Raw genomic sequence first — 23,245 nt, forward strand, 5'->3', positions numbered from 1 at the left:
GCTAAGTATATTGGCAAGAAGGTCAAAGCAAAATGAGGAGGGCATTACATTTCTTCTTGGCTGCATGATCTAGAAGTGACCTACCACTTTTGCTCAGACCCCCTGGATCAGAACTTAGTCAGCTATATATAGCTACAAGAGAGGCTAGGAAATTCAGTCTTCAGATGAGCAGGCATGTGAACCACTTACGAAAGGTAAGAACTGGAAGAATATAACAGGGAGACAGCAAATCTAATTGACTCAGTTCTATAGAACATGCTTTACAATGTCCCCTATGGAACACTATTAAAATCTTCTGCCTTTTTTTCTACCTGATATCCTAAAATCTATGAATGTCATCATTAAACATAATCAAAACATGCATGAGGCCCTGGGTTTGATCCTCAGCACCACATTAAAAATAAATAAATGAAAAGAACGATATTGTGTCCATCTACAACTAAAAGAATATTTAAAAATGTATATCATGGACACATATGAAAGAAATAATAAAAAAATTTAATCATATACATTGCACATTATAAAAATTTGCATGGTGTTAAACAGTATGAAGATGTGAAAAAAAAGAAATAGCATATACACCCATTTAATTAATATTACAGCCCTTCTAAACTATTTAAAATTATGTAAGTATGATTTTGTGTTCTCTCTTACTTAGGATGCTTTTATTTTATGATTTTTATCCTAAGAGTAAGTTTTTCTATTTGACAAATTGCCAAGTTGGTCACTTTCTGTATCAAGTCTATTGAATTCTCCATTTTTCTACATCCTTGCTTCAGTATGCCATTATATTACCCCACCTGGTTTCTTAAATATTGCAATACACTTACCTGTGAACACTGCTCCATGCCGACTTGGAATTATTACTGTGAGGAATGGGTAATCAGAGATGCTTTCTAAGCAATGGAGTGGTAATCGAAACACTACTGAAATTAATATGGTGGCTTTTTGCAAGATCACTTGGGTGTATAAAACAAAGTGTGTTGGAGTGGACAGACCAGAAGAATTAGAAACAGAATATAGCTTTTGCCAAATGGAAATAGCAAACAGTGCACAGTGTAGAGTTATGAGCTAACAACTACGGGAAGACAGAAATAGCTAAATTAGAATAAAATAGACAAGTGACTCCCATAGACTTCCACTGGTGTGTGATTTGACATCCATTACCCCCCCCCAAAAAAAAAAAGTGATCAAAGACTACAGAACACAATATCTCAGGTTCAACTGAAACAGAAAGAAATAGGTAGAGAACAGAAACTGACCATTCCAGTCAGAGGAGATGCAGGCAATTAAAGCCACTGAACAGTCTGGCAAGGATAGCACTGTAAATTGAAAGAAGAAACCAGCTATCTAGCTCTTGAGATAGAATAGAGCACTTTCTGAGAGCTTCTAGCTCAGTCTCAGTTACCTAAATGTGAGTCTAAGCTGATGCGTTAGATTACCAAGACTACATATCATAAGCATGTTATTTGTGTAAGCTTTATCTAAAACTATTCTGTCCAATATTGCTCCTACTATTGGCTATTGAGCACTTGGAAATACAGTTCATCAGAATAAAATGTGCCATGGGTATCAAATAAATGTAATAATTCAGAGTTTTTAAGAGAAGAATATGAAATAATTTATTAATAATTTTATATTGACTATGGATTAAAATAGTATTTTAGATTAAAAAAGCTAAACAAAATTTTTTTTGGTAGGGGGTACCTGGGATTAAACTCAACGGAACTCGAATATTGAGCTATATCCCCAGCCCTATTTTTTACTTTGTTTAGAGACAGGGTCTCAATGAGTTGCTTAGCACCTCACTTTGGCTGAAGCTGGCTTTGAACTCACAATCTGCCTGCCTCAGCCTCCGGAGCCACTGGGATTACAGGCATACACCCCTATGGTAGATAAACCAAATGTTTTTAAAACTAATTTCACCTGTCTTAAAAATTTTAAGTTGTTATTAGAAACTTTAAAACCACAAATGTGGCTTATATGATAGATTTCCAGAAAAGAGTCCCTGTCTAAAATAGGATATAACAATAGTACCTACCTCACCAAGTGGCATAACACAGGCCATACAGCCTGGTATGCATTGTTAGGTGTGTAGTAAGAGTTCAAAGAATGTTAATTACCATTCTTTACCTCTTGGAGTTGGAAAAGACCTAAGGGAGGAGCTTCTTTCCAGGGGGAGTCAAGGGCATGTGGCCTGGACACCCCAGAGTCAAGGGGAAACTGCAGCAGGTCTATAAAAATGGAAGAAGCAGCTGGAAGCAGAAGGGTAGAAGCTGTTAAGGCCCCAAATATATTTTGAAATAGAAACCAAACTGTTGAGAGCCACAGCGAAGCGGCCCAAGCAAACTTCCAGCTGACTGGCTCACAGGCCCTAGCAAACTTCCAGGGAGCCTCTCAAGCCCTACTCCTCCCGCTCTTGAGGCGATTGTCTGGGTCATGTGGGCGGAGCTAAAAGCATCCTCCAATGAGCAGCTCAGTGGTCTGAAAGGGGGGGAGGGGGGGACAGCCCAGCCCAATGAGCATCACCCCAGAGGAGCTAATCAGCTGGCAGCTGGAAGTTTGCTGGTGCCACAGTTAGCCAATCAGCTGGAAGTTTGCTGGGGCCACTTTGGTTGTGGCTCTGGCTCTCAACACCAAACATCATCATTAAATTTCCTTTGGTCCTAGTACTTGCATGTCATTTTTCCTGAAAAAAAGGTACAATTTTAGAGAAAAAGTGACAAGATAAATAATAAAATTATTAAATAATAAGATTTTATTATTTTTATCAAGGTTTTGCAACAAATACTATGTAATGGAAACTTCAGAGGGGAGGCAAACAACAAAATTTATTTTGGAGTTCATCCTTCACTAAAGAGACAATAGGAACTGAGGGCTTATATAAACTGAATTTCATTGAGTGGTATTAAAAGGACTTCAGGTCTTCCAGCATATTTTAATTCTTACTTCACCTCACTAACTGTACTTTCTTTCTCTATAATTTGCATAACATGGAGGGCATAATTTGGATGATTATAAACATAAGTATCATTAGTTATTTGCTTCAAAGCATTAGTTAAGAATATCAGAGAATTTCCTGTTCAAGAATATTTTAATGAACTGTCTATGGGGCAACCACCCTGCCTCATTGGGCTCCGAAGTGGATTTTTATGGCTTTGTATAATATTATGATGGAAAGATCAGAGCCCTCTAGATTATGGATTTTCCACGTCTGTGACCCTGGGAAACCTCTGTAAATCTCTCCATGTCTCAATTTTCTCATATATAAAAATAGGCATTTAAGAGTATCTACCTCCCAGAGTTCTTGTAGAATCATTCACTGCTTGAAATGGAACCTGAAACATTTGGCTAACTATCCCAAAAATGGCTTACATTCCTCTATTGTACATGAGAGAATAAAGGTATGTTTGAAACCAATCAATATATATCCAATGTATATTGTTTTGACACATGACCTCTTAACCTACAATTTCTTCTTTTCTCTGTCTAAACTTCATATTTGTCTAGTGTTATCTTACTCAAAGAATTATTGACATATCTTGAAACATACTAAGAAATCATTATAAGGGTAGCCTAAGCCTAAAAACTGTTGCAAGACTTTGACAAAATGGTATACAACAAAATACTCCCAAATGGATTCGTCACCAGTGGGAGGGGGAAAAAAATCACTGGAAATCCCTGCACCAATTTTCTGCTTAAATGTGAGAAAACAAACTATGGTTGCATATTACTTGGGAAGCTCAAAATCCAGATAATGTACACTTTGTTGGTAGTTCCATGAACTGTTATTTAAAAAATCAATTACAAACATTAGAAATGAAAGGGTATTGGTGCAGAGGAATTGTCATCAATGAAAAGAATCATTATTTTCAACAGCAATTTGTAAGAAAGGCCCACTCTCCCTCAGTTTATTACTTCTAGTTAAAAAGAAATCTGAAATTTTTAAGTTCATATTTCATTGTACTCTTATTTCTTATTTTCTTCTTTATCATTGATGTACTGAATTATGAAAAAAAACTTCATGAAAACAAAATTATTTTCTTTAACTAAAATTAATGTGCATCTGGGCTGGGGTTGTAGCTCAGTGGTAGAGCACTTGCTTTGTATACATAAGGCACTGGGTTCAATCCTCAGCACAACATAAAAATAAAGATATTAAAAAAATTAATGCTCATTTCCCACTAGTGAAACTCCTATCACACACATCACACACAACCACAAGAATGGGCTCCTAATTAGAATAAGTTATACTTCATGTATGTATAATATATCAAAATACACTCTACTGCCAGGTGTGGTGGCACATGACTATAATCCCAGCAGCTAGGAGGCTGAGGCAGGAAGATCATGAGTTCAAAGCCAGCCTCAGCAAAAGTGAGGGGCTAAGCAACTTTGTGAGACCCTGTCTCTAAATAAAATATAAAATAGGGCTTGGGGATGTGGCTCAGTGGCTGAGTGCCCCTGAGTTCAATCCCTGGTACCTGCTGCCCTTCCCACCAAATACACTCTATTATCATGTATACCTAAAAAGAAAAAATTAAAAATTAAAAAATAAGTTAATGCTCATTTGGAATTAAGAAAGGATGGATAGAGCATAGCTACAGGCCTGGGGAACTGTCAGCTCCTTTTTCCACTCCAGAGCCCTGAGGTTTTACCCCTGCATAGTTCTGCTATTTTGTTCAAACTGATAGAGATACAAAGTCTCTGTTCTAAATACCAAGCAAAGGAACAGAACCAAAGCGGCATTAAGACTAACAGCCACAGCAAACACTTACTAGAATAATATACCAACACAGTTACTACTTGGGGCACTTACTTTACCAGTTTTATAGTTGCAGCATTGAACTACATCTGAGCCACAGGTGTGGGAACAACACTAGTGAACAGATGAGGAAGCTGAGGGTCAAACAATGATATACAACTAGGAGGTAGCTGACCCAGAATGCTAATCGATGATTTTTACCCAGATACCATAAATTAAGTCCCTACTGTTATTACATGATATACCTCAAGTGACTTGTACAGCAGGCATTATATCACACTTTCTATTCTCATCCCTTTTTATTCTAATCACTTTATTTATTTATTTTTTAGGAGAAACTGGCTGGACCAGAAGTCTGAGTAAAAGCTGAGATGCTAAACAGGTTATAGCAGGAAAAGAATCTATACATTGGCTCAATGTCACATGCCCTTAATAAACTAAACTAACCAGCCATGATTTATTAAGTGGACTGGACACTTTATATAACAATGCAAACAACTTACTAACTTTTGCCTAGCTTTGATATATATTTAATAATTATTAACAAATTTCTCTTAAGAAGACAAAGAAAGAAGTACCTAAGATTAAGCTAAAGTTCACATTAAAAGGAGGTGTACTTTAATGTTTAAAACATGACAAAAAGCATTTCAAATGAGCAATTTCTTTTCACGTTTGTGGTTATCTGATAATCTCTTATTTACCACATGATAGCTAAATACCCAAATTTTATCTTCCAAACACTAAATGAAAGACATATGCAATTAAGTTTTGACAGGTGATTCTAAATATCTATGAATTTTTAGGAGCAAAATTGAGTCCCTAAAATTGGAGCCTGATTATAATGTTTTTCCCTAAAGAATCAAATTACTATGCTAATAAGGCAAAGCAAATTTGCTTACTATTTTGAGAAAACACAAAGGAAGATATAAAGTATCTGTTGTTTGACATGTAAACACATGTCCTCACCTGTTATTTAAAAAACATTCTTCATTAGTAATAAAGGACATACAACTCTGATGGCAGTTAAAAAGTACAGCTAGATGTATCAAATGCATACCACCAGATGGCATCTTAAATCAGGCAACACATTTGGAAATCCTGAGCATTAACAACTGTTTCTGAATCAGGTTCAAGAATTCCAAATAGATTTTTTTAATATCAAAATGTCTGACACTAATCATGAAATTCAAAGGACTCAATCATAATACTTTCCTTTTAAAAATACTCTTTTGAATATAACAAAACATGAACCTGAAAATGAGCACAGTATAAATAAAATGGTAAACTTGACATTAATTTTGTGAAGGAAAAAAGGAATTCATTACAAATGGAGCCAGAAGAGAAAAAGGATGCTCAGTTAATCATTTTAGATAAATTTTTTTTTTTCGTTTTTGTCTTTGTTTTGTGGTGCTGGGGATTGAACCCAGGGCCTTGTACACTCGAGGCAAGCATTCTAAGACCTGAGATATATCCCAGCCTAAAAATGGTATTTTTATGTACAATTTTCCTTCCCACTAATCTTTATTTTATTCTTGCACAGAGGTTTGTTTATTGTAAATAAATTAATTAATTTTTTTAAAAAGTATAGAAGCACAGAGAATTAAGAAAGAAACTAAAGAGATAAGTTTACAGAAAGAATAAAACAGGCCAGGTTTACTTCACTGACATATTTAACTAGCGACTATGAAATTCAAAAGCCATGCTGTCCAGAGATCTCCAGGAACACAATGAAATAAAGCCACTTACTCAGATAAGTGGACACACCAACTGCCAAACCAAATAAGAATAGAAATTAATTGCAGAAAAACATTATATGATACCATAAATTAGAATCAGAAAATAACCACGTGAGCAGACATGGAAATGTTCAGAATTTTAAAATAGGATGTGGTTTCATGAAGATCTCTGAAAAACAACAACAAAATACCTGAATAAAGACCCCTGAAAATGGGATTTGCTGTAGTTTCTCCACCATCATATAATCAGTACAATCCTATTTTTAAATAAATGCTATTTTCCCTATGATAAAAACAACTTAAAGAGAGAATTATTACCACTTTGTTATTTCTCCCTACATACCTACATATTAATGTACACACACATACACACACACACACGTAAGTAGATATACACAATGCACTAACATAAACCTTTTAGGATTTCATATGAGGAAAACAACACTGGATTTGAAAGCTATTTCTCCTCCTCTTCAACAGATTGACCTAGTTCTTAAACCATTCCATGGACTTCCATGTTACTTGATGAGAAAAGAGTCACTCAGTGATGCTGCTGGCAATCTGTACAAGGTTCAGGAGAAAGATGAGCTTTTGCCCTCCAAGACAGAAGCAAAGACAGGAATAAACTGCCTACAAGCCTCCTCTCAGGTAATAAATCTTTCCATTAGCAAGATGTTTATAAAAGCAATTAATGTTCTTAAATAATACATTTTACATACCAAGAAACTAATTTCAAGTACTATACTAGTAAAGCATTTACCTCAAAATTTAACACATTCTTTCTCTTATTCTTCAACTAATTAAACCACAAATTCTTCTAGGAGAAAAGACTTCTGAAAAATTTGAGTATTTTATTTATCCAGTATCTCAGGGTCAAACACTGCACTAAGATCAAAATCAATACATTCTGGAAAAATCAACAATTTAAGAAAAAGAGAACAATAAAAAGATAATTGCTATTTAAATGATTCTCTCTCTCTCTCTCTCTCTCTCTCTCTCTCTCTCACACACACACACATATAAACTCAGAGGTTTCCATTATATCATTATTATGATGCACTCTGTGCAAATCAGCAGTGCATTTACATTAAAACTATTCTGAAATAGAAGAACATCCCAAAATGAAAATATATGTGTCCTATATATTTAACATTTAGTGGAACAATAAAAAGAAACAACAATAATAACAACAAAAAATAGTTCAGGACAATAGAGCTAAATGGCCACTCCAGACTTAATGATGTCATGGACTTGCAAAATTAACCTCTATCACCAAATAAAATGCAAAATCACACAGCCAAACTGCCTGAGTTCTCACCCCAGTGCTGGCACTTGCTACCTGGTTAACTGTCCTAAGGATACTCAATTTCACTGTGCTTCAATTTCGTCACTCCTAAAATGGGGGTGAGAACAATAATTTTTTCATAGAGCTGTGTGAACTCTAAGGGTTGAAAAGAACAGTGTTTGTAACAGTGACTGATGATAAAGAGTTCAACAAATATGAGTGAGCCCTACAACAATAACAGGTCATTAATTTTTCCACCAAAAAGCCATAAAAAAGAATTACCATCCACTGCCACCATAGTTTTTTATACAAAAAGAAAGTAGTCTCACTAAAATAGGAAAGATAATTCCATTCTGGCTCAGTAAAAACTTCATCATGGATCAGTACCAGTCCACAACCCATGTTTAGGACTTTCCCTTATAGCCCATAAGTGTTACTGGCTCAAGAAGGAGCCAATGGGAATCTAGAACATGAATCAGATTGAAAACTTGGATACAACCTGGGTAGATAAAAGCAAACACCTACATTTTCCCTTTAAAGTACCTAAGAGACTTTCTTTACATGTAGGTATTTCAGCATTATTTGAAACACCATTATTTGAAATACTTTTTCTCTGAAAAGCCACAGTAGTACTAATTTTCATATATCTAACCTTCTTCAGAAGAACCAGAGTAGTTATTACTCCAAGTGATCCTTTTCAGATTTAAAAGAATTTGGGGGAATGTTCATGTTTCTATGAAAACAATTACAGGAGTTGCATTACTAAAGCACTCAAACACTTCTCTATTTGTGAAAAGTAACAACTGACCAAAAACTGAGAAAGGCATGGAATACTGAGTTTTAAAGTAAAAAATATCTGTGTTTGTAACTATAGTATAATTGTAATGATCATCAGATATGTTCTGTGAATGGTGGTCCATGTTTATTGAGGTCAGTAGATTATTACTGACTTATGCACACAAACACTGAATTTCCATGGCTGAGCCACAAAAGTGGTCCTGTGAATGTTTGTTACTGGAAAAACTAAATAGATAATACTCCCAGTTCACTTGAACATGCTTTTGATTCTTTCTTTCCTTTACAAATTATAGTGGCTTCCTATACTCAACTGTGGGACAGGATGTAAAGATAAGTCCTGTGAATGTTTTTTACTGGAAAAACTAAATAGATAATACTCTATGCCCCCCCAAATGCTAAGCAATATTGTTTTGCCTTGCTTCTATTATAGTAACACATTTTAATGTAGAATGCAATAAATATAATCAGCAGGCAAAATAATTTATCCCTTACATTTCTTGAGAACCTTTAGCTTCAGCATTCTTCATATTTTCTTTAGTTAATGAATAAGAAAGAAATTCTCATCAAATGAACTGAAAGCATGTGACTCCAATTCTTTAATATCCAGGTTGAACAGTGTATATACAACATAGTATAACTAAGAATGAGTTAAGTAGATGATGTCTGACCAAAGCAAGGTCTTTACCTTACTAGCTATGAAAGGGCAGTCCAAGTACTTAAACCAGTGGTTTCCATAGTTTGGTGCCTGATCAAGAGCATCATTATGACTGGGGAATTTGTTAGATATTTAAATTGTCAGGTCCTACTCCAGACCTAAGGAATCAGAAACTCTGAAGGCCATGTAGGAGATGTAGAAGGGCTTAGGCAGCCAGGACAAGATGGTGAGTGAGGAAGTTAGTGGCAGGGCCAGAAAAAAGGAGCATAGAGAGGGTCTTCTGATGAGGTCAACTTCCTGCTTGACAAAAGCATTCATGGATGTAAGTGGTGAACCCAATTAGACAGACACTTCCTTACTTGCGCTCCTCAGTGGAGGATCCAACAGAAAAAACTAAAACAGATTACATGGATAGAGGGGCACCAATCAATAATGGTGAGGAGAGCATGGACAGGGGAGGAGAAAAGGAAAAAAAGAAATTCCAGAGATCATAAAAAGATTAGGCCAAAACTCCCACACCAGATTCCCAGCTCTGGGGCCCCTTCTTTCCATAGAAGTTTCTCTCTGTACCTCTGTTGCTTTTGCAATAAACCTGCTACTTGCATGCTGTCTCTGTGTCCTCTCCTTCAATTCTTTGCTAAACAGAGATGACAAACCCAGAAACCCTAGATGGTAACAGACAGACCAAGCAACCTATGTTTTACAAAGCCCTCCAGGTAATTCTAATCCATGCTCAAGATTGGAGATATCATTGTGGTGGAGTTGCCCTTTTCTCATTTGTAAAATGGGCTTCCTAAAAACATCCAAGACCAGAGAGGTGAATGGATGAGTGAAAAGGACTTTGGCTCACATGCAGTGACCTATTATCATCATTATCTCAAAAAAAAAAAAAAGCCTAAAATTAAAGAGAATCAGGACAACAAGATGATGTGCTGCTGCCACAGGCTAGGACAGAAAAATGCTGACTTGCCAGCAGTGGGCCAGATACCAAAATAGGCCTCTGGCTGCAGAGCAGGCCCCAAAGATTGGGCCACTGAAGTTCCAAGTGGGCAACATGCCCCCAAAGCTATATTTTATCCCCATATAAACTAAGATCACACCGCCTCATAATGACAAGTGATAGTACGAGAAGAATAAACACTGATCTTTTAGGTCGAAATCGGATTCCAATCCCCACTGAACTCTCCCCAGAGCACAGGCAAGGGGAATTCTCCTAATTGACGTCAGCTGCTGTAAGGGAAGGAATGCCATGACCTTAAACTTGGCCACCAGTCCACTCTCACATCCAGGAACAAAGCCAAAGGGTTCTCCTGGCAACTGCCTGACATGCTAAATGGCAGGCCCGGCCACCGAGGGAATCCTTTTCTGCCCTAGAGACAAATCCCCCACTGCAGGAAACAGACAAACCGGAGAGATTAGCAGTTTGCCCAGCGGATGCTGGCCTATCCCCTCAGCCCAGAGAGCAGAAAATGAGTTCTAAATCACTATTCAGCTCCTGGTCTGCCTTTGCTTTACAAATAAGCAGAATGTTCCCTGCTAAGCCAAAGGGAAAACAGGAAAATATGAGAAATTCAAGAAGAAATGTAGCAAATTGGATCTCCTACCTAAACCCTTTTACCATAGTCAAAAGTCTCTAATAGATGTTGATATTTAAAATACAAACTAAACAGATGTTTTAAAATCAACTTTGACAGTCATTTATTTAAAAGGCCATGTAATAAAAGTTGAATCCAATCCCTCGACCCTGCCAAAGTCATCCTGGCTCCCCTAATGGAGTATAAAAGGTTCCTAATCAACCTCTCTCCCAAGAGTTCCTCTGCCCCACCCTACTTTATCTCAACCAGGATGCTCTCCTAGGCACTCACTTCATTATGTAAGGGCCCTGCTCAAAGACCCATGAAAGCATGGACTCCCCACTACTGACAGAGCTTTAGAATGTGACCCTGGCCTTCCAACCAGGTCCACTCACTGGCCCCTCTACCTCTCACACCCTCTGAAACCCTTTCTTTCCACAACAATCCTCCAAGAACAAGCCTTGCCACTTCACAAAACACCACCAGAGTCATCAATATATCAATATGCTCTTGTCTTAATCTAGAATACCCTTCCCCCAGCATTTTATTTTTCTTTTTTGGGAGGATACTAGGGATAGAAGCCATGAGTGCTATACCATTGAGCGACATCCCCAGGCTTTTTATTTTTTTGTGTTTTGAAACAGGGTCCCACTAAGTTGACCAAGTTGGCCCTGAAGTTGGGATCCTCCTGCTTGAGCCTTCAGAGTTGCAGGGATTACAGGTGTGAACCACCATTCCCTGCCCCTAGCATTTTTACAAAGTAAAATTCTACTCATAATACATGGTTCAATTTAAACATCATGTAATATGTCAACATTTTCATGGCTATCTACATTCCTTTCTCTGACTGCCACACCAGTTCTTAGATACCTTCAATACAGATCTTTAAAAATTATATAGTGGCTGAGTGCAGTGGCACATGCCTGTAATCCCAAGTGACTCAGGAGGCTGAGGCAAGAGGATCACAAATTCAAACCCAGCCTCAGCAACTTAGTGAGGTCCTAAGCAGCTCAGCGAGACTCTATCTCTAATAAAATACAAAAAAGAGCTGGGAATGTGGCTCAGTGGTTAATCGCCCCTGGGTTTAATCCCTGGTAAATACATACATATGTTATATAGTAATTATCTGTTTATGTGTCTGATTCTGCAAGTGGACCTTGAATATTCTAGTCAAGGACTACATCTCATACATCATGCATGGTACTAACCTTCTAAAACAGATCTCAATCATCTTCAGGTCAGTTAGAATCTCAGCTATTTAGCAGTTTCTTAAACTCAAAAACAGAATATAATCATCATTGAGTACTGTTAGAGAAACTGTAGACACTTAAACGACAGAAAACCTTTTTGTCCATTAATTAGCTATATTTATTTGGATGCTTCTTAATTTGTTTGAAAGGATCTAGACCTTTAATCTAATCAATACTTTGATAGACTTATCTTTGGACAAGTAACAGTTTCGGGTTTTCCTGTTACATTCTGAGCCTTGGAGGACAAGAACCTGGTCTTATTCCCATGTGTATAATCCATACCTCCTGTACCAGGCAGATGCCCAGTAAATGCTTGCTAAATTGAATTTCTAAAATGAGTGGCCACACTGATATGTGAAGCTTTTTTGAATCTTTCATATGTACACTTGCAAGGGTATTGAGATAAATTCAACTCAATTTTTCAAAGAAAGTCAAAGAGTGATGCTTATTTTCTTCACAAGATGCCTCCAACTCAGAAATACACACTTCAAATTCAATCTCGGAAACAGCTGCCACTTGAACCAGGAAAGTCAGCTTAGAGGAAAGAAAAGAACTTGTGGGGTACCCCTCTTGTTTTGACAGGGAACTCAGAGAAGATGGCTAGTTGGCTTCCACGTCCACACTCACACTGCTTCATCACTCTCTTCCAAGGGACAGATGCAGGAAACACCCTGGTCCGTCTGTCTTCTCCAAAGTAAAACATACAGAATTTGAGGGGGGAAATTCTAAATGAATAGAAAATTTGCATTCCTTTATGTACACATGAAGGAGGAGGCCTTGTGCCCTTAAACATTAAAGAAATGCTAATGCCAAGAAGTGCAATTCAGAGTTCCAATATCTAGGACATATATTCCCAGGCTTCTTTTGAATGTGAGTAAACCATGGCAGATGTTAGCATGATTCCTCCCTAAACAATTAAAAATAAAATATTTTTATCAACAAAATAGGAGGGAAGGATAAAGAGAAAGCTGAGAAACAACTTCATGTATAATTAGAACATATTTGATACATCCTTTTGAGAGTTTATATTCTACTCAAAAAGTTACTGGGTTTTTATTTTGGACCTTAACCCACCACCTTAGCAATTTTAGGAACTTGACATATCCCGGGTGAGATATTATATCGCATATCATTAAAAACCACTAGAAGGTCAGGGTTCAGGCTTTTACCCTCCCTAATAAGAAGTCCTTGCTTCTTTCTCTTAATCTTTCTTCACAGGTTCTCATTTGTAACTATACTATTTTCCTTCTCCCCACCTCACCCCTCCCTTCTTCTTCTTCTTATTCCTTCTTTTCTAAATTTTTAGATTCTCTATCTTCTAAAGTATGGAGTTCTGAATTGCATAAAGAGTACTTTATCTTGAAGATTTTTAAGTGCAGACTATGCCTTTTACTGCACAGCCTAATATTGAAGACTTTACTGATTCAACTGCCCAAAGAATAAATTCTAAATCTAAAAATAAATACTATCCTGTTTGTTCAGCTGTCCAGATAAAATGAAATCTTGGAATACAATCATGTATCATAAAATTTCACTGATAAATTATAAGAAGTACAAGTTGAATATCTGTCATCCAAAATGCTTGGGATCAGAAGTGTTTCAAATTTTGGAGTTTGTACATTTAGGAATATTTGCAGAGACTTTATTCTTCATCTAAAAATCTGAAATGCTCTGAAATTTGGAAATTTTGAGAAGATACCTGATGCTCAAAAAATTCCAAATTTCAGAGCATTCCAGATTTCAGATTAGCTTAAATTTTATCTCAAAATACATAGAGATTGTCATTTTATCTGATGAATGTACCCTCTTTTTCTTGGAATGCACCCCATGTTTCAGCTTTTGCTTAGAAAAATCATAAACTGGAATATATATCCTAACTCAGTTGCTATGGTCTGGATGTTTCCCTGGAATGCCTATGTTAAAATCTAATCAACAAGGGGCAGGTATCTGGGGGTAGGGACTTGAAGAGGTGATTAAGATCTGGGGGCAGAACCCTACTGATTGAGATCAGTGTCCTTATAAAAGAGACTTCCAAAATCCTCTCTGTGTGATCCTTCAGGACAGAGCCTAATTAAACAATAGATAACTAAGCCATTCCAGAAAACATTTTACCTTGAATATCTATTTTACACATTTCCTTTTAGCTATACTTATCACTTCCATTAACACCTACAAGGCTCATTAGTGAATTCAACATGAACTCTTCATTGGAAGTGAAGAAAAAGTAAAGTAAATAAAATATCATGCCATTTTTCTAATAAAAATTAATGATAAAGATATTATATAATGCTTATATTAATAACATATTAGGTGGGAATTCATTGCAATGGATTTTTTTTTATTCTTTTCACCAGTACTAGGGTTGAACCCAGGGCCTGGCACATGCTAGACAAGTGTTCTATCACTGAGCTACATTCCCACACCCCAATGTGGATTCTTAAGTAATAGACACTTTAAAATTTTAGAATTTTGGTATGCAAGAGAGTAAAGCATGTGTTATCCTTGTATTTTTACAGTCCTGGGAGCTGGAGATAACACGTAACTCAACTGTATAATATGTTCACAGTGCCGGGCACAGGGTTAGCTCTTGATTTTGTTGCCCATGGCCCATGGATAGGTTAAAACTACTAGAGCAGACTCTTCCTGCTGCCAGCCTCTACCCATGGTCATTTTTTTTTTCTATGTTAAAAGCAAGAAAAATAGCCTTGCTAATCAAAACTAATATGTGAATAAGGCCAATTTCTTTGGAATAGGAATTATTAGAAATGTTTTGATAAAGAATGGCCTAGTCTGATGTTCAAGACAGCTTATTTTCCTTCTAACAGGCACACTCAAATATGTATATGAAGGACAATAAAAGTACATGAAAATTTAAAAGAAAGAAACTCTTCATAGTGTACATGAGATACTTTCAAATGACCCCTTTCTTTCAAAAAGAACAATATTCTATGTCTAAATGTTTTCCCCTTGCCAAAATAAAAATATTTCCAGGAAAAGTAATCATTTTTAGTTTCTTTAAAAATGAAAACTTTCAAGTACAGCAGACTCCACAAAGAGTCAATCAAAATTCCATGGGTATTAGGTGCTCTGTTTTTCTGATAAGATTTAACGGTTATGGCCTAAAAGAAGCAAACTTACACAAAATACGAATCTGTCCACAAGAAGTAACAGAACAAAAAAAATTTAAAAAACAAAGACTTATCTTCCAGGTTTGGGGTTGTAGTTCAGTGGTAGAGCTCTTGTCTAGTATATGTGAGGGTTTGAGTCTTAGCACCACATATAAATAAATAAATAAAAGTAAAGGTCCACTGACAACTAAAGAAAATATTTAAAAAACTCATCTTCTAGGTAGAAAATGCCATAGGAAAGAGAGAAATTCAGACTTCTTCTAAAATCTAGTGCTTCTCAAACTTTAATGTACATTAGAACCCACAGGACCACACAACTAGAGGACCTGATAGAACACAGGTTGTTGGGCCTCCCCCCAGTGAATCAGATTTGCCTGATTGACTAGTCAGAGAGTAGGCCCTGAGAGTTTACATTGTACAGGTTTCCAGGTGATGGCAATGATGATGTCAGTCTGGGAATCACACTTTGGGAACCACTGTTTAACTTGGTGACTTTGTCAACACTGTAGAAGACTTACAATACTCAGCCTAATCTTTCCCAGTGAATAAATCTGTATGCTTTATGGCAATTCATGTTTCCACTGGCAGAGAGTATCAATTCTTAATTATATCAGAATATTTTCACTACATCTACATTGCACACCACTTTTAGAACATGACAATTTTATAGGTACTTAGTACAAGAAAATAAAAAATATTTTTGTAGACATTCTATCCTTAGTCCTTCAGTGGAGATTCAACAGTAAAGAGTAAGATGGTAAAGTATTTGAAGACTCAGTGTAGGCACAAGTGGGCAGACTCCATTCTCAGGACTTACCTGTGACTGGTGCATCGATATCCAGCAAGTTTTTTTCCTGTCGAAGAATGGAAGCACCCTCTGTTATTATTCTCAATGCAACACTCTCTTCCAGCCTGCCCTCCTTCATGAGATGTGCTTTTAAGATATCCACACGAGGTTTTCCATCATTATCAAACACTTCTTTTGCTGTGAGCCGGTGACTTGGAGGAAATGGAACAGCTGAAAGAGAAAAAGTCAAATTATTACATTAACCGAAATTCAACAACAAAAGATTTAGTCATAACCACCAAATATCCATCCCTGTCTCTAACCACCTAGAGACATATTTTTAAAAGTTCCCACATTAAAATATGATCATGCATTATCAAGAATTGAAGACATCTTTCTCCCTTTGATTCTAGATGTAATGTGATTGCTGAAAGGAAATTTGCAGTTTGTTATTCATTCAGTACTCTCTCCGACACATAAAAGATCCTGTTTGAGTTTTGTTTTGTTTTCTTAAGGAATGAAAAGTGTCTTGTTAGGCAATAACTCATTCCACAAAACACAGTAATTCCTAAACATCCAACCATAACTGACCAAGGCAAAGATAATTCTCCACTGTGAATCAGGCTCTTCTGCTGGGATTAAGGAAACAGAAAACAGCTGTCCCACCAGATTCACTGCTCCAACTGGAGCCCAGCACTGAGCTACTGATTCTCTGTTTAAGGAGAGAAGGGACTCAGCAGAAAGGTGCAAATGCACCAAAAACTAAACAGGAAAAATCAAGATTTGCATGTGAAAGTGTGTGCCCTTGAACTGAAAGGGTATCTTGAAGATCAAGGGAAATGATATAATAGAAAGGAGATACAGATAATTAGGAAAAGGATACAAAGACAAACACTACTTATTCCTTGGATTCAGAACCAAACAGCCTCTCTTCTACCCACCCCACCCCTTCTTTACTGTGAGAAGTTCCCTTATAGCTACAGTCTTCCTAATGTCTGTGAGCCACTCAGTCATTCATTCAGCCACAGCCTGTTCACCAAACTCCAGTACAGTGCCAGGACATCCGACATATGTCAGAGATGGTATCACAAAGGTTAAATAACTGATAAAAGGTCAATGAGCCACACAAAAACTCACCATTTCTCTATTTTACACACTGGGTGACAACTCTGATCTATGAGCACTATCTGGCAATGAGCACAAACGTGGATTCAGGTTACTTTCAAGTGCCATATGCAATGCCCCACATGCAATGGGAGCCTATCCATGAAGGTTCTTTTCTCAGGAAGAAACATTGTTAAGGAATACACCTGACCCTCCCACTTTCTAAAAGGTTCTCTCAAAAGAGCAAGACTGAAGCTGGATGTGTGCCAAGAAATTCTGTGCAATCTAATAGCACAAATTTGTTATCCGAGGGAACTTGTAACTACTTTATAAAAATATCAGGAAATAAACCTTTATGGATGGATGCAAGCATGATTTTCCTAACAATCCAACCACATCTATGGAACTACGGCGCCACAATAAAGTGGCAGTGACAGACTCCTTGGGTAAGCAGGAGGCTTTCATGGTTAAAGGAACCTGGGTGCAAACCTTGGCAGTGCACACTCCCCAGCTCAGTGACCTTGGGCAAATTCAATAACCTCCTTTGGCTTTAGTTACCTCATCATAAAGTGAGGATTATGTCTACCAGATGACTGTTTTAATAAATAAATAGTAATGGCAGTAGCTAATAGTTATAGAGCATTTATTTTCTGCCAGGTGTTGTTTGGTTAATAAAATTGGACACAGCAATAATGCTGAAAGATGAGTAAGGTATATGTACATGTGTTTATGTATAAACTCATTTAGTTCCCATAACATTGCTGTGGGGGAGAAACTTGAGGCTCAAAAATATAAACACCTTCCCAAGATAATCACCTGGTGATTTGTGTAGACACATTGAGTTGAAACTCAGGCAGTTGGATGCCAGAATACCTGTGTTAGCAACTAAACTGCTTTCCAGAAAGTATTTAATAATTAAAAAGTGATTACTAACTCACTATTTTGGAATTGAAATTCTAATAAATACTGAGAGATGTTTCTTATAAATAGAAAAAGTTTCAATTAAAAATCTTTAGTTTCAAGATTTGGGGCTGCTTTATAAAATAAAAGCAAAATGTATAATGTTAAAGCATTGTGCTCAACAGAAGAAAATTCAAGCTTTAAGTAAGGAGGTAAGAATAGAAAGGAAATTAGGTCATTAAACGTGGGAGTTATTTTGTCCACTTTATTTTGTTGCCACCCCCACAATTTCTTGCAGTGATGACTAATGTGGATAATAAGAAAACATGGGGAGAAAAAAAGAAAAGAAAATATGGAGACATTTCAGCGACCACATTATTACTGGTTTTTAACTGAGTTCTTTATGTATGTTTAGAGGTTAACAAATATCTTACCTAGCATGGCTTCAAAAGTATTCAGGCTATAGGATATAAACCAAGATGGAGGATAGTGAGGGGGTAACTTCAAAAACATACTTGGGGCCAGGGCAAGAGCAGATTTAAAAATTAAAAAAAAAAAAAAGATTGCCAAGATGTGAGTTAGACAACTGCAAAGGTTCAAATGGCTCTGCAAGATTTTCAGACAAGAATCACAGGAGCACAGACAGTAAGGGGGATGATTTACTGTCAGGCAGAAAAAAGTAGTGGGCTTCTGCCACATTGCTCTTGATGGTCTTATTTAACTTCACACAGATCAAAGGATTAAACCTGAAAGTGCTGCAACATTTAAGATGAGAGGCAAAGAAAGAGCACCGCAGGGAGAGCCTCACCTTTGAGAATTAGACTTTCTCCAAGTCCCTAGACTCTCCAAGCCAAGATCACTGCAATAACAGATGCTCCACCCTTCAATGCAGATTTTATTCCTTCCAGTAATTGCTAATCCTAAAGTAACTGGCTAAGGTAAAGCCACCTGCACCGAGATGCTGGAGTTGGTTGCAAATAAACTGGGTGAGAACGAAGAGGAAAATGGCCAATCAGAGGGCAGTGTTTCCAACTGGATGATAGGGATTCTGATGAGATCGGGCCCTTTACCAGTTAGACAGATGGCAAGGCCTCAGGGAACCAAGATGAGAAGCAGTGAAGCCAAGGATCGAACCCAGAGAAACCGACAGCCAAAGAGAAGTTTTCTGGGACAAAAATAAGAGTGGGCTAATATTTGTGTGTTTGTGCACCTTTTGGCTTCATAAAGAAAATACCAGCTTTATAAAGGTCACATTTATTTGCTTTCTCTGTTCATCTAGTGTCCCACATGTAGGTCTGTGCCAAACATTGAACAAGAACTATTTGGACCAAAGAATCCAATGTGCTTGGAAACCATTTTTTTTTTATTTTACTTCATTAACTCATTGTGAAAGTGACTATGCTTCATATAATAAAATTAGATTTCTCCTCCACTCCTTTGCTTTAAGTATTATAACAAGCTGCTTTCCTTGATATAGGCCAGAACTAGAGAAATTAAGTTTGTGCGTGCTGCTTCAGAGTCTCAAATAGCTGTTGATATTTGGGTTGGCTCTTTCCAAAACAATTTTCTTAAAATTGCCTGTTAAGTACAGAATATAGTGTTGTAAGACTTCTTAGAAGCATCCTATAAATAGATAAAAATTCTCTCAGCTTTCTCTACAATTCCCAATTGATGCCACTTTTTTTCCCCTCAAATTAATAAAACAGTAAATTAGCTATAATTTGGGACATGTAAGTCCTTGACTGACTCCTAACAGGAAACATCACAGATGGCTTTAAAAAGCAAACAACACAGTGGACTAGGATTGTGTTCTTCTGTCACGAACGGGATATCTGGCAGATCTTCATTTCCAATGGTCAAGAATGTGGCTTTGCTGCTTTTCTATTTCCTGGTACACCAGATTTCATCTATCTGACATGGAGAAAAGTTACCAGATTATGGACCCAAATCACATATATCCAATATTGGCATCTATACAACTAATATTGAAGCTGTTACCAGTTATGCATGCACCAGAAAGAGAAGCGTTCCAATTTAGAAACACCTGTAGTCAGAGGATGTGTCTGATGATGGCAAACACACCTCCAAAAGAACAGGGGTTCTCTTCCTGAGTTTTGGGTTAAATAAATTTTAAACAACTACTATGAGGCAAAGTAACTGTAAGTGTTCTCTTACCATCCTGGGGTAGATCCAGGTATGGAATATCTGTTTTTCAAATCTGAGCTGCTTCAACCACTATTGAAGAGATTCCCAATATTTTATAGGAAACATCTGAGTCATTGTCATGGTAACACCTTCCTCACAAGGAAGAACAGGATTCCTGCTGCCTGACCTCTGCCTGGAGTAGTAGCATAAATGCTGACAAGAAGGAATAATGGACTTAAAAGAACATTTAACAAAGTGTTATTTTTTTAAACCTTTGCTTTTAGTCCTCTAACAATATCATACCTGGAAACTCAAGCATATCCAGAGTAGAAAGGAGTAGAAAGCAAGGCTCACCTTGCTCTTCTCTGCTGATGGCTTCCAAGGAGTGCTAACCAAATTCTGGGGCTTTTATTGTTTTGTTTTTGTGTTTCATTTATTTATTTTGTCAGAACTGGGGATGAACCCTGGGCCTTGTGCATGCTAACCCATGCTCTACCACTGAACTCACCCTATTACCTACTCCTGCATTGTTCAATATGGTACTGACTAGCTAACATGGCTCGTTAGCACTTGAAAATAACTATTCCAAGCCAAGATATGCCACCAATCTACAATAAGCCCTGGATTTAGAAGAGTTGATATAATTTGTTCCTGAAGTTAAATTCTAGCCTTTGTCCTCGTCAGCCTGGCAACCAGGGAGCCAGTTGGCCGACTAATCCCCAGGAGAAGTGTTGACAGAGGTGGAATGGGCAGACTGGAGCGTGGGCTGGGACCATGGGCAGCAACAGCACAGAGCCTGCCATCATCCCCTCACAAGTCTGAGGCATGGTGAGCTAGGGTATAGTGACCAGCAGCCCAGCAGTGGCCTGGCCCAGGCAAATGAGCAGCAAAGGAAAAGGAGGTTGGGAGGGGCCCAAATGGTGATTGCAGGAACTTTCAGACTCAAGGGCTAACTAATAGTGTTCGAACTTTTCTTAAGACTTGATTAGCATAAATGTGGATCAATGAAGGCATTAGCCCAAGAGCTGTTATCAACCGCTAGACTAGCAGCAACCTGCAATCAGGTGCCCTCTGGCCCTAGGAAAGTTCTCTCTCTTTCTTTCTCACTTGAATCAATTCTACTCCTTTCACTCTTTCACTCTTGCCTTCCATTATTACCCATGGATTTCATTCTTTGAATTTGCAAGACAAGAACCCAGAAAAAATTGGTGGTGAGCTGCTGGAAGGCATAGCCCACCATTAGGAGCTGAAATACACCACTCAATAATAGTAGAGAAGAATCCAACTTTTCCAGCTGTGACCCTCAGAGTTGATGCCAGCAGGCATCACCTGCTGTGATTAGCTGCTAACACTAAAATGGGCTTTCTCAGCTGCAGAGTCCCACAATTTACACAAACCCCACCTGCAGACAGAAGCAGAGAATTGAGTTTCATCTCAAACCCTGGATTCTGAGTTAATTGCACCTATTTTTGTTACTTTTTAAAAATATGGCTACGTGAGCATTTAAAATGACATGTAATCCTTTAACTAGAATACTATGTGACATATACTTCCTATTACTGGACAATGGTGTTCTAGATTCTGCATTCCTTCTCAGTAAGTGAGAAAAAGGTGAATGGAAATTATATTCCTTAGCCTTTCTTTTAACTTTCATTTGATTCCTACAAAACTTCAAACTACTTCAAAACTGACTGTACATTTTGCCCATTCCCTACCTTTAGAGATTTCTGATTTAATTAGTTTAGGGTAAAACCAAGTCATTGGTATTATTTTAAAGGGGTACCAGACAATATTAAAGCATGGGCATATTTTTAAAGAATCCCAGATAATACCAATGTGAAGTCCAATTTGAGATCCACAAGCCTATACTGCAAGCAAAGGCATACAAATGCCAAGCCATTTAATCTTCCCCCAAACAGGCTTCAGGCCAGTCAATCAACCACAGCAGATGCAATGTCTTTGCAAGTCCAGACACGTTTATTTATCCCTTTCTGTAATCAGGACATGCACAGGAAGAGCTCTTGTCCCATATTTTATGTGGCTATTCTGCACAAGGGCTGTCAAAGATACTTGTGTCAGCACATGTTAAGAAAACAGCTTAAGGATATCACATGTCAGACACAAAACACATTCTGGCCTGACCTCAGATTGGCACTCCATCCATTCCCTTCTGGAAATCTGTATATGTTACCAACCTCTATTCTAATCAAACCATGTCAATTAACCAATCCATCATGAAGCACCTCTGAAGTATTTATGGACCACATTACATACTAGGCAATGAGAAGGGCTGGGGAAATTGGGTAACAGAAAATAATCATAAGCAGACACAGATACTTGAAGAGTTCCCTGTGTTATTATTAGTTGCTTTAGAAAGTTTGGCAAAATGATAGACTATAAAATTGAAGAATTAATTTAAAGATAATAAAACAAAATGTAAGCAGTAAGCAGGAGGAAAAAGTATCTTTATCCACAAAAAAATCTTTATACATCCAATGGTTAAATCTAGGTTCCTAGAAATACTATGATCTAGATGAATAGTTCTCTTCAAGTGTTTAATAAATACATAAACTTTAGATGACTCCAGAAGACAAGATTCTATTGTAAAGGGACATAATGAACTGTTTAGTTCAGCTATTCTAAAATACAATATACCAATTAAAATATACAAAAGTAACTCCACCATCAGTCATCAACATATGTGAAATCTGACTCTACTTCTGAAGAAAATGAAGAAATATGTAAAAGGAAGTAAAACACTTTTTGCCAATTTTTTTAAAACTTTTACTTTTATATATATCTGCATTCTTATTTTTATGTGGTGCTGAGAATCGAACCCAGTGTGTCATGCATGCTAGGCGAGCACGCTACCACTTGAGCCACATCCCCAGCCACCCAAATTTTTATTTGTGCTTTAATATTGAGCAATTTGGTTTAATTTATACAGAGTTCAGAATTTTTTTGATCCACACACAGCATATCTGTATGCAAAGTATGCAAAACATGCCTGGGAAATAGAGCTAAACTGCAGCTATTCTCTAAGAAGATCCAACCATAAGAACACATTTATACTCCTGCAGATAGTCATCACTTGCTTGTTTGGAAGTCTAGTTTTTAT

At 37.2% G+C, this 23,245-nt stretch overlaps 1 protein-coding gene across 2 annotated transcripts in view; it reads right to left on the minus strand.

The window, feature by feature from the left end:
• The window catches only part of Ppp3ca (protein phosphatase 3 catalytic subunit alpha), a 308,806-nt gene that overhangs the window by 146,677 nt on the left and 138,884 nt on the right, over window positions 1-23,245 (minus strand). For both annotated transcript variants that reach the window (XM_026398115.2, XM_026398113.2), the window contains exon 2: window positions 16,009-16,209. In XM_026398115.2, coding sequence (XP_026253900.1) covers window positions 16,009-16,209 — 201 coding nt within the window. The remainder of the gene's footprint in view (window positions 1-16,008; window positions 16,210-23,245) is intronic.

Source organism: Urocitellus parryii, chromosome 10 (assembly GCF_045843805.1).
Source record: "Urocitellus parryii isolate mUroPar1 chromosome 10, mUroPar1.hap1, whole genome shotgun sequence".
Classification (NCBI taxonomy): Eukaryota; Metazoa; Chordata; class Mammalia; order Rodentia; family Sciuridae; genus Urocitellus; species Urocitellus parryii.